The 15804-nt window shown below is 36.3% G+C and overlaps 2 protein-coding genes across 3 annotated transcripts in view; both read right to left on the reverse strand.

The window, feature by feature from the left end:
• The window catches only part of LOC135705327 (putative uncharacterized protein DDB_G0271606), a 225513-nt gene extending 217031 nt beyond the window's left edge, over nucleotides 1-8482 (reverse strand). For both annotated transcript variants that reach the window (XM_065227002.1, XM_065227001.1), the window contains exon 1: nucleotides 8261-8482. The gene's annotated coding sequence lies outside the window, so the exon portion shown is untranslated. The remainder of the gene's footprint in view (nucleotides 1-8260) is intronic.
• A 4094-nt stretch (nucleotides 8483-12576) lies between these two features.
• Nucleotides 12577-15550, reverse strand: LOC135705321 (zinc finger protein ZIPIC-like). The gene is made up of 4 exons (XM_065226991.1): nucleotides 15325-15550; nucleotides 13876-15143; nucleotides 13502-13811; nucleotides 12577-12732 (listed from the first exon to the last, which is right to left on the reverse strand). Exons 1-4 carry the CDS (start codon nucleotides 15477-15479, stop codon nucleotides 12603-12605), a joined length of 1863 nt encoding a protein of 620 aa, XP_065083063.1. The 5' UTR covers nucleotides 15480-15550; the 3' UTR covers nucleotides 12577-12602.
• Nucleotides 15551-15804: the final 254 nt, after the last annotated feature.

The raw sequence follows: 15804 nt of genomic DNA on the forward strand, positions 1-15804 counted from the left end.
TGTTTTCCACCTTTTCATCAAACTTTCTCCAGAAGAGTTTCTTTCTTCTATCTCTGGAAATTTTTTCGGCTGGCTTCAGAAGCTAATTAAAACATTCCCCGGAAATTTATTCCGACTATCCTGGAATGACTATTTGTAGTCCAAATGTTTAAATGCTCGCCTTCAAAGACGGCAACAAAATATCAATTCACAACGTGTTGAGTTGAAGCTGAGGTTGACTCGACGCACAAATGATTCCGTGGCACCTCATCTCATTAGAAAGAGAAGGTATAGTAATGCTATCTCTTCACCGATGGCAGACACGCAGCGACTGCTACCAGCCGTTATGGAAGTAAAAATCAAGAAACTCAATCTCGCCACATTTTAGTGAGATTTGCAGCTAATGAGTTTTGTTACCTTGATATTCCAAGCTGCGATATCACAGCTTGCTACATCAACCGCAGTTGTTTGGTTGTTGATTTTTTGTTTAAGAAAATCAAGCGTGATATTGCTCTTTGGTGACATTTGATTTTTTGATAAAGTATGCATTTTCGAAGGAAAATGGGACTACCGTAAAACGGTGTATCATTGAAAATGCGGGTAGATTTGATAGTAGAAAATAATGATTAAACTTACACTCTGCTTTTTCTTCTTCTTATTCGCATTTCAAGATTATTGCTTAGCGCATATTAGCTTATTGCGTGCTCTCAACTTAGTGTTCTAAATGCACTTCCACAGTTATTAATTGAGAGCTTTCGATGCCAATACCAATGCATGAATTTGTATGTTGTGTGGCAAGCACAATGATACTCTATGTCCAGGGAAGTCGAGAAAATTTCCAACCCGAAGGATTCTCCCTCGACCGGACCGGGAATCGAACCCGCCGCCTCCGGCTTGGTAATACCGTGCCTTTACTGACTAGGCTATGAGGCCCCCAGACTTACACTCTGCACTTTTTCCTAATTGGAAACATTGATTCCATATTGTACCTTAGGGAATTGCCCTTGATATCGTATAGAGTTTTTATATAGTATGTCTTACATATTTTCCATACACTTATAAAATGTATTTCGGATATAGCCATCACAAATTCATGTTTTCTGATTACATACTCATTCAAAGTTTCATATTTCTTGAACTAAATTGTTTGAGTTTGACGCATGTTTTTCTACATTCATCGAGCATTATCAAAGTAACCCCAAATAAAAATACTGATGTTCTATCACAAGACTAAAAACATAGTGCAAATGCTATAATTACCGTTAAACATATTATTAAAGGCCCAAGCGCAATGACAGCGGAAGCGGAACGGCAGCGGCAGCGGAAAAGCCCGATCTGAGTAAGCCTACTTTCCGATTGAAAACTAGTTAGAACCAAATCGACATCGGTTAGGCTTCTTGATGTTATTTGTGACAACTGTCAAACATTCCGTTTCCGTTCCACTTCCGTCCACATTGCGTTTGGGCCTTAACGAATTGACTCCAGGATCCTCAGTATTTGTTTAAAAAAAAATAAGTTTGAAAAACATTCATTGCTGTGAAAAATATTTGGCATAACAGAAAATTCAATGTTACCCCATTTTACGGTACCCATACAATGAGAGAAATGTTGACCCATTTATGAGTATTTTTTACTCATTTCTGTAGTAACAATTACTCATTTAAGGGTAAAATTTTACTCATTTAATTGATAGTCCCATTTTCCCTCAAAAATGCATACTTTATAGTCATATTATTGAGTATTTTGCGGTTACCGTGTGCGAAATCGAGAAAACATCCAACCCAAAAGATTTTCAGCATCGGACAGGGAATCGAAGCTACCGCCTCCGGCTTAGTAATATCACAGACAAACCGAGTAATCTATGGTAATACCGTTCCTGTTTTTTAAGATTATGCTAATTACTGTTCAGTTAAATTTTCGAGCACCACACTGAAAATAAACTCGACAATTTTGTCAAAATAATGTATATCGGATTCTATTTATCCGTTATTTTGTTTTTTTATTCCGTTGGATAAGTCCCTTTCTCAACCTTTTATTAACATGTAGTTGTACCTGGTTGTCGTAGAACCGCATTGCATACTATCCACATACAAATCCGCATTGCATACTATTTATTTTTTAACAAAATTTTCGAAAGATCGCTACTATGACAGTGCAATTAAAAATTTAATTCTGATGCATTCTATTATATATGTTTATAAGCTTTCATGAAACAATATGAAAGGAAAAATGTATACGTTTTTACTTGCTGTCTACCGATTTGACAATGTGATAAGATCAAAACAAAAAAGAAAAATCAAATTTCCAACAAGATAACAACATCAAAAATACGTTTAAAATTACCGAAGATATTACAAAAATTGGAAAAAGTGTGATATCGGTGTGGTGCTCGAAGAATTAAGTAAACGATGTCGAATGTTACATTACCCGTGTCTCAGAAAGTTCCCATTAACTTGCAATCTGGAGGAAATGTTGAACTATTGACACTTTTTTTTATTAATTCTTAAGCATCATAAAATACTGATAGACAAACAAAATAAATCAGGAGTGATTTGAGATTTGGGCGTAATTGCATTTGTAAACAAACACGTCAATCGCCGATTATTCGAGAATGAAAGCTCAATTTTGAAATCTAATAACTCTACGAGCTAGAGGAATTATTCTTCTATATTCTATTATTGGCATAGCTTGTTACGAGATTGAGCTTTTATTTACGAGAAATCGGCGATTGACGTGTTTGTTTACAAAAGCAATTACTCCCAAATCTCAAATCACTCCGGAAATATGAAGGTGTTAGAAAAGGGTCAATTTCAGCTGGTTCTATTGTTATGATTTAATATTGGTCAAACCATTTTCGTAATTAAAAAAAACTCGCTACAGAAGGTTTCAATTAAAAAAAAATACAAACTGAGTTCCAATTGAATTTTAATTGCCATAATAACTTATGCCATAATAAGCCACATACAAAAATCACTTTCCCATAGAAGGACACCAAGCTTGGTTGAAGTTTAAGAGCTCCGAAGTGATTTGAGATAAGGGCGAAACCACTTTTGAAAACAAAGAATGCAATCGCCGATTTTTCACGAATAATAGCCAATGTGTTTGCAAAGGGAGTTTTACCCTAATCTCAAATCACTCTGAAAATGCAAATGAGACAGATATGAGATTATAAAAAGAGTACTCAAGAGATAATTGAAAAATTGTTATTGCCCGCTTCTGCTTCAGACTCACAGACCGTTGCCTAACTCATGGACAAACAAACTCGATAGACGAAAAACAATTTCAATGTGACAAAGAAAACAGAACAACTGTTACCAACCTTCGTGGAAAGGAAAAATAACAAGCTCAGTGGTTTAATCGCTCCCATACGAATGGGATCATTAATATCACGTGTACGATAATATAATAATGCGTCATTCAGCGTCATTCAGCGTCCTTCAGATCCCTTACAGAGTTAGGATCGATGGCACTGCAAACGAAGAAAACGTTCACGAAACAGTTGAATAACAAACCAACATCTGCAACCATCGGAATGAAATCATTTGAATAAGAAATTCTGAGCCCAATTTTCTAATTCAAATGATATAATATCTAACCGTATCGAAATGAAAGAGCATTAGCAAACGAGCATAAAGCAATTTAGAAAGACACGATGAACGGTTCACCCAAAATCAAACGAGCTACTGGAAGCAAGAAAATGATTTCCTTATTTCTAAAAAAGCAAAATTTCCTCATTGCATTGAGAACTGTCTCTTATTTACAGTAACAGTGTAATTTTGTATAACAAGTATTCATCAACGAAAGCCATGCAACCACTCGACCATTAGTAAAAGCACATAAGCTTCCTATGAATTGAGCGAGGCTTCTCGGTTAATCGAATTGCGAAAAGCAGAACACAACACACTGTGCTGGAAGATCATGGGCGAGCGGCAGAGCATCTCTACTAAAATCAGGCCAGGCACGTCTTCGGTAAATTGGGTTGGATATGGCGCGACACTCAACTAATTCCATGCGAGAAAATATTACCGAAAAGCGAGGAGGAACCTCATCCCAAGAAGGAGAACAAACAATTCTCTTCGTTTTTCAGGCCACACGCTTTTTGCATTGTAAACACAAACAACAAACCAAGATACGATGAGGAGATTGTACTAGTCAGTTATAACGTAGTGTAGTTATATATAGTTGAGATAGTTGAATTTTTATTTTAACAATCGGTAAAAAAACCTAGAAATGAGGTCAAGTACTTCTAGCTATCGCGAAAACTAACAAATTGAAAAAAAAATGTAACAAGAGAAACCCGAATATTCATGCAACCAAACAAATTCGATCGATTCTGAAGTATTGATACACAGCAAAAAATTAATTTTAATATCATATCAAAGTGGATGCACTTCAGTCGTGTCGAAAATATGGTGTAATATTACTTGCCGAAAAAGAAAAAATATCATTGAACTGACGCTACGCTACTTTTACTACATATGTTTATTTTTGTGGCCATAAAAATTACATGAGATTTTCGACATGATTGAAGTGCATCCTCTTGGATGTAATATTAAAATCTATTTTCTGCTGTGTACCAAATCTGAACATGAGATGAATTCAAATTAAACGGTTTTGTACAGTACTAAATGTTCAAATATATATAAATAAAACTAACTAAAACTCGTATCATGTTTTATGATTGATTTTAAATCTGGGGATTGATGTTTTATTTTGCAGAAATTGAAAGAAAGGCCATGCAGAATTTGAAGGAAACATTTATAAGTTATGAAGATAGTCATATTTGAAACAGCCGGGAACGTTAACGATTGACTACTCTCAATGAATGATTTAACTGTATATGACTAAATTCTGATATTCTAAAATTAATTAATAAATCTGCATTCACAATGATTAATATCTAAAACAAATATTTCTATCTTCTTCTTCTTCGCGTATATATTATATATACGCGAAAGTTTGTCCGTAACGCGAATCATCTTCTTTTTTTTCGTTTCGATCGACTTAGAATGGAATGGCAAAAGGAAAGTGAGAGAATGAGCCTATGAGTGTGAGGATAAGAAATTTATACGCCACGGCAAATAGTGACAAATAGTGGTTTAGCTATTACATTACATTATTGGTTCTTCGTTCGCAATTTTTGTGGGAGTAGAATTGGTAGAATTATGCCCGGAGATTTTTTTTTTGTCTTCTTTTTGTTCTTTGTTTACACGTGAAATATCAATCGGATGCATTTCAAATGAATCGGGCGTGACTAGATACTATTCAATCAAAACGTTTGGCATTTTTCCCCATAGGATTGCAATGATCGGGGTTGATGAGAAAAAAATTCAAGTGACTACGATGCCGGACGGATTAGTCTATGGACTCACGATCTTGATTTAATCATAATCTTCTTGAAAATCTTTATGGTTCGGTAATCGCTGGTCTGTCTTTGTCTATGTCTTCTTCTCATTCGTACGTCAGTTTTAATGTCTGGATGTTTTCTTGTCTAATGTCATGATGTGTTTGTGTATCTGTTTGTGTATGGGTGTATGTGCTGTTTTCGATAATCTTTTCTCTTACCTCGATAGCTGATACAGATATGCGGTTAGTGTTGATGTTAATTAATTGTCACGTACCTCCACTTTCACCTATTTCCTAAACTATTCCTCTTCTTGTTAATCTGCTTAATGCTATTGGTCTGCTTGCGTTTTCTTATTTAAGTTCAAGACTAAATAGGAAAATATATTCTGCAACTTTAAATGTTAGTTGCCTCTCTAAGCGGACCCGCTGCACCCTAATTCGTTTGTTTATCAACTTAATGTTATTAGACTTTCTGAAGTTTCTTATTTAAGGTCATTTGATGATTATGATATCTCATTAGTCTAATTTAATAAACTATTGAAATCTCCAATTCACCTAGTCAATAATAACCCATACTTTATTAAGTACCTGCACTTATCCTTGTAATATAAAATTAAACGTGTTTCAAGAACTTTTGTTTTTGACCTATACCTATTTATTATATCTTAGTTCGACTCGGAGATGAACTAGCCATAGGCTAAAAATCTCCTTAATAAAGAACTAAAAAAAAAAAAAAAAAAATCTTAGTTCGACCTGAGTAATACCTCATTGAAAACAACAATGAAAGCTTTTCACACAAATAGAAGGAGCACTGTTGGGCACTTTCTGAAATATTTCAATAGTATAATTCCCTTGCAAATCCAAATAAAACTATCTGCGTAAAAATAAATAAGAGTGATTTGCGAAAAAGCCGCCAGTATCGCACCCAACGTCATTGCCTATACGTAAGCGTCCTACAACGCGGCTCTCAAACAAAGGAGTAACAAGTGTGATACTATCACTGCTAGTCTAGATCTTTGGTTTTCTCATGCAGTGGTTCATCAGAGAGGGGAAGCTTAGTAATCCCCATTGCCTGCCCATGGCGCCATTTTATCACGGCATGAGCCAGCAACGCCGGCCATAAACCTACCGTCTCCAACACTCCACTATACTACCGATATTCGCATAACAGTCCCATGTCCTATGGATTTTCTATCTACATAGGACTGTTATGCGAATAGCGGCAGTATAAAGCATGAAATTAAGCCCACCCACCAGCAACAAGGTGCAAAAACTAGCCAAGAGGAGGGTCAATTTGGTTGGCATTATACAATATAATTCGTAGTTCTGGTGCAAGGCGTAACAACCAGATTCATTATACAGTTGAACATTGGAAATACGCCATGTAATAGGAAACGGTTTTGATTATTTGAAATGATATTTTCTTCTACTTTTTCGTGTTTATCGAGTAGTTTGTAAACTGTTCTCTCTATATGTGGCAAATCGAGGGCAAAATATGGTTTGTACATTTTGGATTTTCCACTTTTTCATATGTTAATCTAGATTTGGCCTATTTTGCCCAGGGGATTGACATATAGCTCAACATCAAAACAACAAAACATATCATGGTACCACTGACAACGTTGCAGATGTTCGGTACGCAGCAAACTTAAGCGATGTGACAGCCATATCCATCCTCTGATTTTGCACGATAGTAAAAAAAAATCCACAGAAGAGTTATGACTAGAATTCCGAACAAATGTTCAGGAAAATTCTATAGAACTTTCCTCAAAATTAGTTTGAAATTATATAATATAATTAGTTTAAAATATAATTCTTTATAAAGAATTTTTAAGGACCAGCCAAGAAACCACCAAGCCCGTTTCGGGGTATTGAGGGCCCTTTTTAATATAAGACTGAAAAAAATACCGTGACATGAGTTTCCCCCATAGAATTTACTGATGATATCTCTGCAGTAAAAATGTTCATCTACCACATCTGGTGAGGGCGGTGAGGACAATTGCCAGTGTATTCTAAGGAGCATTCCTTGGTATATCCTCATTAATGTGAGCGTCTTAGTGGAATTCTGCATCCATAAAGATAGAAGAATTAGTAAGTTCGATTTAATTTCACTACCTAATTTACTTACCTTGTCAAAGATAAGCAAATACGGTAGTGAAATAAAATGAAAATTACTAAACTTCTCGCTTTCTTTATATTTATTCCTTAGTAGTTGTGAAAGGCAAGTAAAGAAGAATCCAATGGGCATTTTGAAAAGAATTTAACGGAAATTAGGAAGGATACTTTCGAAGGAATTCTGAGGAAAATTACAAGGCAAATTAATTGTGGTGAAAGATCCAACGACATTTTAAGAAAATTTATAGGAAATAATTAGGAATTCTGGTGATCGGTAATAATTTTTAGAGCATAAGTAGGAGATTTCGACAGTAATGATGCATAAGGGCGTAAACGCGATGATCGATTCTCTTCGTCTATTTTCTCTTTTGGTAATAACTCGCTATAAAACGCCGTTTCTCGGTGCGTTTGCTGTTGCTTTTGATAGACAATACAACCTGTTACAACTATGCACTGAACAAATTCTTGAAAATTGATTCGCCTAGCTGTAGCAATGCAAAGATAAAATCGATGAAGGGAATCGATCATCGCGTATACGCCCTTATGCATGCTTGCTGTCGATTTATTTAAATTGATTTAAATATCAGGTCAAAAACGATTTTACACCTTGTTTTTATTCCCAGACATTTAAAATTTTAACGCAATTTCCATCAAATAATCTGGCATCCCTGTCATCTTTTAAAAGAACGTAAACAAAAATGTTGTCTAAACGGCGGTAACAGATCGCATGAATTCAACAATATCCGATTATTTCACTATTATTGAAATTGATGAAGAATCAGCTAGATATATTCAGCAATAAATAATAAAATATGCTTACCTCTTTCCCGATATTCTATCGACTTCCTCCTGCTGGCTGCAGTTGTCGCTTCAGGAGCTTTTTCTTTAGAAACTTCCACTTCTATTCAACACTATAGAAACGTATACATTTTCACTATCACTAAACGAAATTAATTTTAATTCTCTTTACTACGATGAACGATTCAAAATACGTAAAGGTGGGCTGATTTTTAGCAAAAAAAATCACTTCACTTGCACTTATTCGTCTCAATTTTCTAAAATTTGGAATGAAAATGAAGTTGCCAACAACAGCAATAGGCGATTTTACAAGAATACAATCGATTGCAGTACCAGCAAAACAAAGTCGTTTTATATTTATTTTTTCATCGAAACAGATGCACATACACTCAGAAAAATCCAACACTCAAATTCCACACGTGGTGATGAACTGCGGCATTTAATTTTAAATGTTTCCAAGTTGTACACAGCAAAAAAAGTTGTTGAATATTACATCGAAACTGCTGCAACCAGGTCAATCCATCGGTTGTGTAATATCACATTGTACGATGTACATCGATTTTGCGAACAAAATTACATGCATTGATGTAATATTGTATCTGCTTTTTGCTATTACATCATTATTTCATACATCAGCTTGAATTACGTTGATCAATATTACATTTTTTTTTGCTGTGTACGATGGAACACCAACCCGTGAACACAGAAAAAAAAAGTTGTTGAATATTACATCCAAACTGCTGCAACCAGGTCAATCCATCGGTTGTGTAATATAACGTTGTACGATGTACATCGATTTTGCGAACAAAATTACATCCATTGATGATGTCCTTATATTTGAAATGACGTTTCACATTCATCTAGTGATGGCCGATTTTCATTCGAATAATCGATTAATCGATTAATACCTCGTACAGACTATGGATTATATCATGTAATATAGGCTGTCTTGCAATGAACACTCATACATCTAGTTTTCACTGGAAATCCTATGTATGAGTGCTCATTGCAAGACAGCCTATATTACATGATATAAGCCATAGTCTGTACGGGGTATAACGAACCGAAAAATAAAATATTTGTAATCGTTTATATTATGCCGATATAAGCATTAACATCTCCAGAGGATCATCACCCATTTTTTCAAACATGTGCTGCACTCTCATTGGTGGAAAAATGACAGCACAGCGAACAAAAAACTATCGATTAGTTGTTAATCGAGTAATTGAAAAATTGGACATCTCTGATTTTGGTGTGATTGTTTCGATAAAAAATTAGCGAAAAATTTCACCTCTGACGAGGGGGCAGCAAAACCACAAAATTACCTTGAATACGGGGGGTATTCATTGGATGAAAGGGACCGTGAAAGAGGACACTAATACCCCGTTCACATTACAGCCTATATCACGTAATATAGGCTGTCTTGCAATGAGCACTCATACATAGGATTTCCAGTGAAAACTAGATTTATGAGTGCTCATTGCAAGACATCGTATATCACGTGATATACGCTGTAATGTGAACGGGGTATAAAATAGAAAGTTTTTCTTCCGACAGTTTCATCTTATACCACAGACAGACATACAAATTAGTACCGTTGTACTCCTTTAATCAAGTACCTCAAAACGTACAATTTGTGGTACTAGCTTAAAGCAGTACAACGGTAGTACAACAGTGAACTTTGTATGTCTGTACAAGGTATTAGTATTCACCTTTGCTCATACATAGGAATTCCAGTGAAAACTAGATGTATGTGCTCATTGCAAGACACCGTATATCACTTTGATATACGCTGTAATGTGAACGGGGTATTATCAACAATCAATACGAAACTAACGATTTTAAATTGGCTCACCACTTTAGTAGCCTATTGGTCCCAAGCAAACGATTAACGTACCCTATTCTAGTCGAAATTCTAGTACTACGCAATGTTTGTTTTGATTCGCTATGAAAGTTTGACAGATAAAATGAGGGGTTATTGGTTTTTCCTATGTTTCGAGGGGTGAATCGACTAGCTTGGGACCGAAGAGAGTACCAGAGCTGAGCCAAAAAGTTGAGCACGTTATTTCGGGACCTTCTAGTCTTAGAGTTACCTCTATGGTATTATCCCCATAGGATCACAATGATCGGGGCTCGTGTGTGGAAATTTTCAAGCGACTATGTCGGACGGATTAGTTTATGGTGGGGTGGCTGATAAACCACTGGGCTTATTATTATTATTTAGCTTTATTTAGGAGGCTTTCAGCCTTAGGCTGGTTCGCCTCCAAAAAACCACTGGGCTTTCGAAATCAGCTCACATTATCTTCTTGGAAATTTCGAGAATCAGTGTCATTGTATTTCTTCTTCTTCTTTCCTTGATTTACCGTCAGTTTCTGTTCGACAATCTGATTCATCAGTCAATGGCAATCGATGTCCGTCGTTGATTGGTACTAGATTGCGGAACAGAGACTGACGTTAAATAAAGGAAAGAAGAAGAAGTCATCCATTGACGGCAATTGAATGTGCAGGAAGGCAGCTTCCACACCTGCGTAGGATATCGCACCCATTCAAAACACACATGGGCCGGGACCAACGACTTTGCTTCCCTTCCGAAGGAAGACGTGATCAGAGATTTTTATGCCTCAGAAAAATCCCACTGACCTCGTCTGGGATTGGACCCGGACCCATTAGGGTGAGAAAGCAGTCACGCTTACCACTACACCACCGACGCCGGCTGTCATTGTCTTTACGTTAGCCAAAATATATATTCTCACAAATGTATTTTACGCAGCCATTCTCCATGATAATTTTTCTTTCTACCTATCTTTATATTAGGCCTATGGACATGCGTTAACTTCGAAACTTAAAATAAAATAAAATGTTATGCTAAATTTACAAGATCATTACTTTATTGGTGAGAAGTTTCTAATAAGCCCTCCAGTGTTGGCAAAATCAGAAATCAATTAATATTTTTCCGCTCTCATGCGCTCGCAATATCACGCGTGATATTGGAACAAAATATCATGCTTGATATTGATTTTACAAGCTCCTTTGATATTGCGAGACTATTCACAAAGTGCAAAAAACAAGCGAGAGTTGACTCGACACAAAAATGATTCCGTTGCACATCATTTTCTTAGAAAGAGAAAGTATAGTTTGCTATCTCTTTTTACTCTTCACCGATGGCAGACACGAAGTGAGTGCTGCCAGCCGTTATGGATGTTTCGGTTGCGTTCGGGTGTAAAGCAAAAATCATGAAACTCAATCTCACCACAGTTTGTTGAGATTTGCAGCTCGTGAATTTTGATAGCTTGATATTCCGAGCTGCGATATCACAGCTTGCAAACTCATCCACAGTTGTTTGCTTGTTGATTTTTGTCTACGAAAATCAAGCGTGATCTTGAGCGTTGGTGAGATTTGATTTTTTGATATTTTCTCAACACTGAAGCCCTCTTAGTCTATACAGAACAAATCTGATACTATAGTAAGAATTGCTCAGTCTGCATGAAGCAGACGATTTCATCATGGAAGTTCTATTGACAACCAAGAGTTAATCGTTTGTGGCATTCTGAAGCATTAGGAAGGAGATATTTTTCACTATGGGAAGTCATCATAGTTGCAAAAATAAAGAGACATAGCCCTTTGCTTCAGTACCGTCAACACAGAAAAAAAAAGTTGTTGAATATTACATCCAAACTGCTGTAACCAGGTCAATCCATCGGTTGTGTAATATAACGTTGTACGATGTACATCGATTTTGCGAACAAAATTACATCCATTGATGTAATATTGTATCTGCTTTTTGCTATTACATCATTATTTCATACATCAGCTTGAATTACATTGATCGATATTACATTTTTTTGCTGTGAACCTCCATGTCCATCGGGAGGGACATTCGATTTTACTCTCGTTCTGTATGTTAAACATAACGCGCATAATGCACGTTAAACATAGTGCGCATTGTAGCGAATACAGTGCATTATTTCCAACACTATGTTTAACGTACAGAACACGAGTAAAATAGATTGTCGCGTGTGAAGTTTTCTCCGTTTTTCAACTCTACCGATAATACCTAGAACGTTCAACAAAACGGACGACAGGGTATGACTCGCACAAATCACTCATTTGTTAATTACTCTGCGCTCTCTTGACGAATTATGCACCTTAAGTCAACGGTATCACCTGGGTAAACAGTAGACAAAAATCACCAAAAACCAACTGTCATCAGTAGTTAAGTCGAAGAAGAATGCTGTTAAGTGGTGCACTGACCAATCGGCCTAGGTACTTTGCACAGTTTTTAACAGCACTCACCATATGAATATAATTTTCTTTCATGATCAATAAAAAACAGCATAATGTATTTCAGAGGCTATAGAAACTATTTATTCTGCATAGTTATGTCCTGATGCTGCGGCATCTATAATCGGATCGGAATCGTAACTAGCTGATGCTTGATTTTTCTTTTCGTGCATATTTTTCTCATGAGTCTTCATACTCCATTTGTTGTTGAACCTGAAAATGCACTAGTTAGAATTTCCTCTGATAATCAGCAACAGGCACATTCTACCACTGGTTCCGTTAACATTTTTTTTTTACTGTAACTAGCCCCTACATATAATAGCAGATTTGGAAAGTACGGTAAATTTTATATAAGGTTTGATCAAAAGTTTGAAATTTGAGTAGCTTATCACGCTACATCTCCGCTCACCTAAACGTATAGGCCTTAAAAACTTGGCCTCTTGCGGACATATTGAAAAAAGGCTTGACGCAGATTTAACGATTTACATTATTGATCAAAGAATTACCTGATGGGATTAACATTTTAAAATGGTTCTATTTCTCAAAACAGCTAAGTTTTACCGAAGACAATATGTTGTCTTCGGTTTTACTCAATAGACGTATTAGATTAAATATTCGATTTTTTTAATACTTGATGAAAGTCGTTCAAATAGGTATATTTCGACTTTTTATCGCCCACAAAAACAATCAAATTAATTTAAAATTACTAGTTCGAAAAACATAAGCGTTTTATAACTTTTCTCTCATCCATGGTTCACGTAAAAAAGACCTTACAAGTTTTATTTACTAAAATGTATAGGCCCTTTTCATTTAAAATGATACGTGATACTTTTGATCAATAATTGTTGTAGGAAATTTAACGCACCTTTTAAATCTACAATAATATTAAGGGGTTGCTTTGCATGTTTTTTTTTATGACAGCAAAAAATTTATAATAAACGTCACGGTAAAATGTGTCAACATCACTTGGAGAGCCACTTACTTTTTACCACAGTAGCTACATTCATACGGAAACAGTCCGGTGTGTATGATCGAATGCTGTCTGAGGTATCTGTTCAGCGTGAAGCCTTTTCCACACACTGGACAGACATAGCTTTTCTCTTTCAGGAAATGCAGTTTTTTGTGCTCGTTCAGGATTCCAGGTTTACCTCTGATATATTTGCCGCAAACGTCGCATTTCTGAGATGGAACACCATTTTCAGGGTGCATACGTCGCATGTGCGTAGACATGTTAGCACGGCCGTAAAACGTCCACCCACAACAATCAACAGGACAGGTGTACGGTTTAATTCCTAGATAAGGAAGTAGTAGAAAATCTAACCGTGTTATAAAATTAACTCTCGTTGAACTTCTTACCTAGGTGACGATTTCTGTGACCTTCAATCGTTTCAGGGCGCACCTTTTCTCCACATAAATCACATAATACTGGCAAGATGGATGGCGGTTTATAATCCGGTGGTCTGTTCAATGTCGATTCCCGCTTTTTTCTAGGTTTTCTAGGTTTCTTCCCCTTCGCTTTAGCTTTTGACGAACGTGTAGGTTTACCTTTATTACCATAATCCAGTTCTTCAGGTATGGAAATCTCATCGTCTGTCTCCTGTTCGGAATCTGATGAGGTTTTGGATTTCTTTGACGTTGCTGTCAATGATTCTGGTTTGTAGTCATCGTCATCCGACGAATTCAAATCCGTCACAGTGTAGTCTTCATCTTCAAGTCCTTGTTCAGATTCGGTAGAATATTTGAGTACCTTTACCTTTCTTCTCTTCGAGAGGGGTAAGTAGTCCTCATCAATTGAAGAAGCAATCTTTGCATTTTTTTCATTCTCAGCAGGTCCTTCAGAATTTACATCAACATTCAAAGTGGTGATTAGTTCACTTTCATTATCACCATTTCCATCAACCGCGTGGGATATTAACATTTGTTCCACTTCGTTAATATCAGATTCCAATCTAAACTCAACCGCAGGATCATCAATCATATTATCTGTTGTTTCTGTACTTTGCTCGTGATCGAAATTCAGATCGTTAGAATGAGCTTTTTCTTGTTCGTCGACATTCAGCTCCATTTTCGGTTCGAATATAGATGCATTTCGTCTTTCCTCTCTAGCAATTTGCTCGTCATAGATTGCATCTATCTGCATCCGGTGTTGTTCTACGGCAGTTTTACACTGGTTGAAAGCTTCTATGCATATCGCATCATCCCACCCATTACTTTCCAAATGCATTCTTTTATTCAGAAGTAGATTCCGTGCCTTCGTGACAGATGATTTGAAGTCCAGGAAAATGTCTATCAAGTTCAAGCAGTTCGAACAAGCAAATGGATAGGCATCGTTAGGGAATACACGTATCTGGAAAGCGGCTAGTGCTTTTGTTTTATGCTTCATGAGAATGATTTTCATATTAGCTCGTGAAACTCTTCGCAGACAAAATCGACACTGTGGGATAATCGCTTCGGGTCCGATAGGTTGAATCGGTTTATTTTCAGCTTGAACGTTAGACAGATCTAAACTTCTTACACTAATTACGTCAATGTCTTCTGCATTGACCTGTGTGGCACGACTTCTTCTGTAATAAGTTTTACATGATTTTTGCTCAGATGCTTTCGGTTGTAATGCGGAACTGTGTCTGTAAAAGCGGAAAATTATTTGTATTATTAACTTACCCTGCTAGTTGTACCTTTTAACAGGTCAGGGAAAAAACTATTTGATATATTAATAAAAGTTTTATAAAACATATTATGCTATATTTTAGCAGCGAAAATACATCATTGTTCCTAGAACGGCTTTTATCAGTGACCCATACATACTTGTTTACAGTTTCTGGTGTGAACTTCTGTGCCCCTTGGGGTTGAAGCAGTTCAGTGCAGTCGTACAATCCATCGTCCGGTTCTTGTTTCACTTCTACAAAAGAGAGTCGAACATTTGTTGGACTTTTTGACTTTTTACACCGACGGGTTTCCATTTTTACTGATTTTTGTTAATTTCTTTGAAACACGAAAATAGATGCAAACACCACCTATTTCTCTGACAGATCATCAAAATCAATATTCATATACAGTATTACGCTCACACTACCCCAAACACTACTAAGGCTCTGAACCATTTGGTGGATTATTTTAACTTTTGGTTAAAATTTGACAGATGGAAAGTTATCGATTAACCCTGCTATCCGAGCGTGGTTACTTCTGACAGACAAGAAGTTAAATTTTGACAACTGTGGCTCGAAAACCGATCGATCAACAGCACGGGGATTTTCGAACATAGAAAATAACTTTCGAAATGTCACT

This window comes from Ochlerotatus camptorhynchus, unplaced genomic scaffold (genome assembly GCF_037179485.1).
Source record: "Ochlerotatus camptorhynchus isolate MF236.1 unplaced genomic scaffold, CSIRO-AGI_Acam_v1.1 ptg000265l, whole genome shotgun sequence".
Classification (NCBI taxonomy): Eukaryota; Metazoa; Arthropoda; class Insecta; order Diptera; family Culicidae; genus Ochlerotatus; species Ochlerotatus camptorhynchus.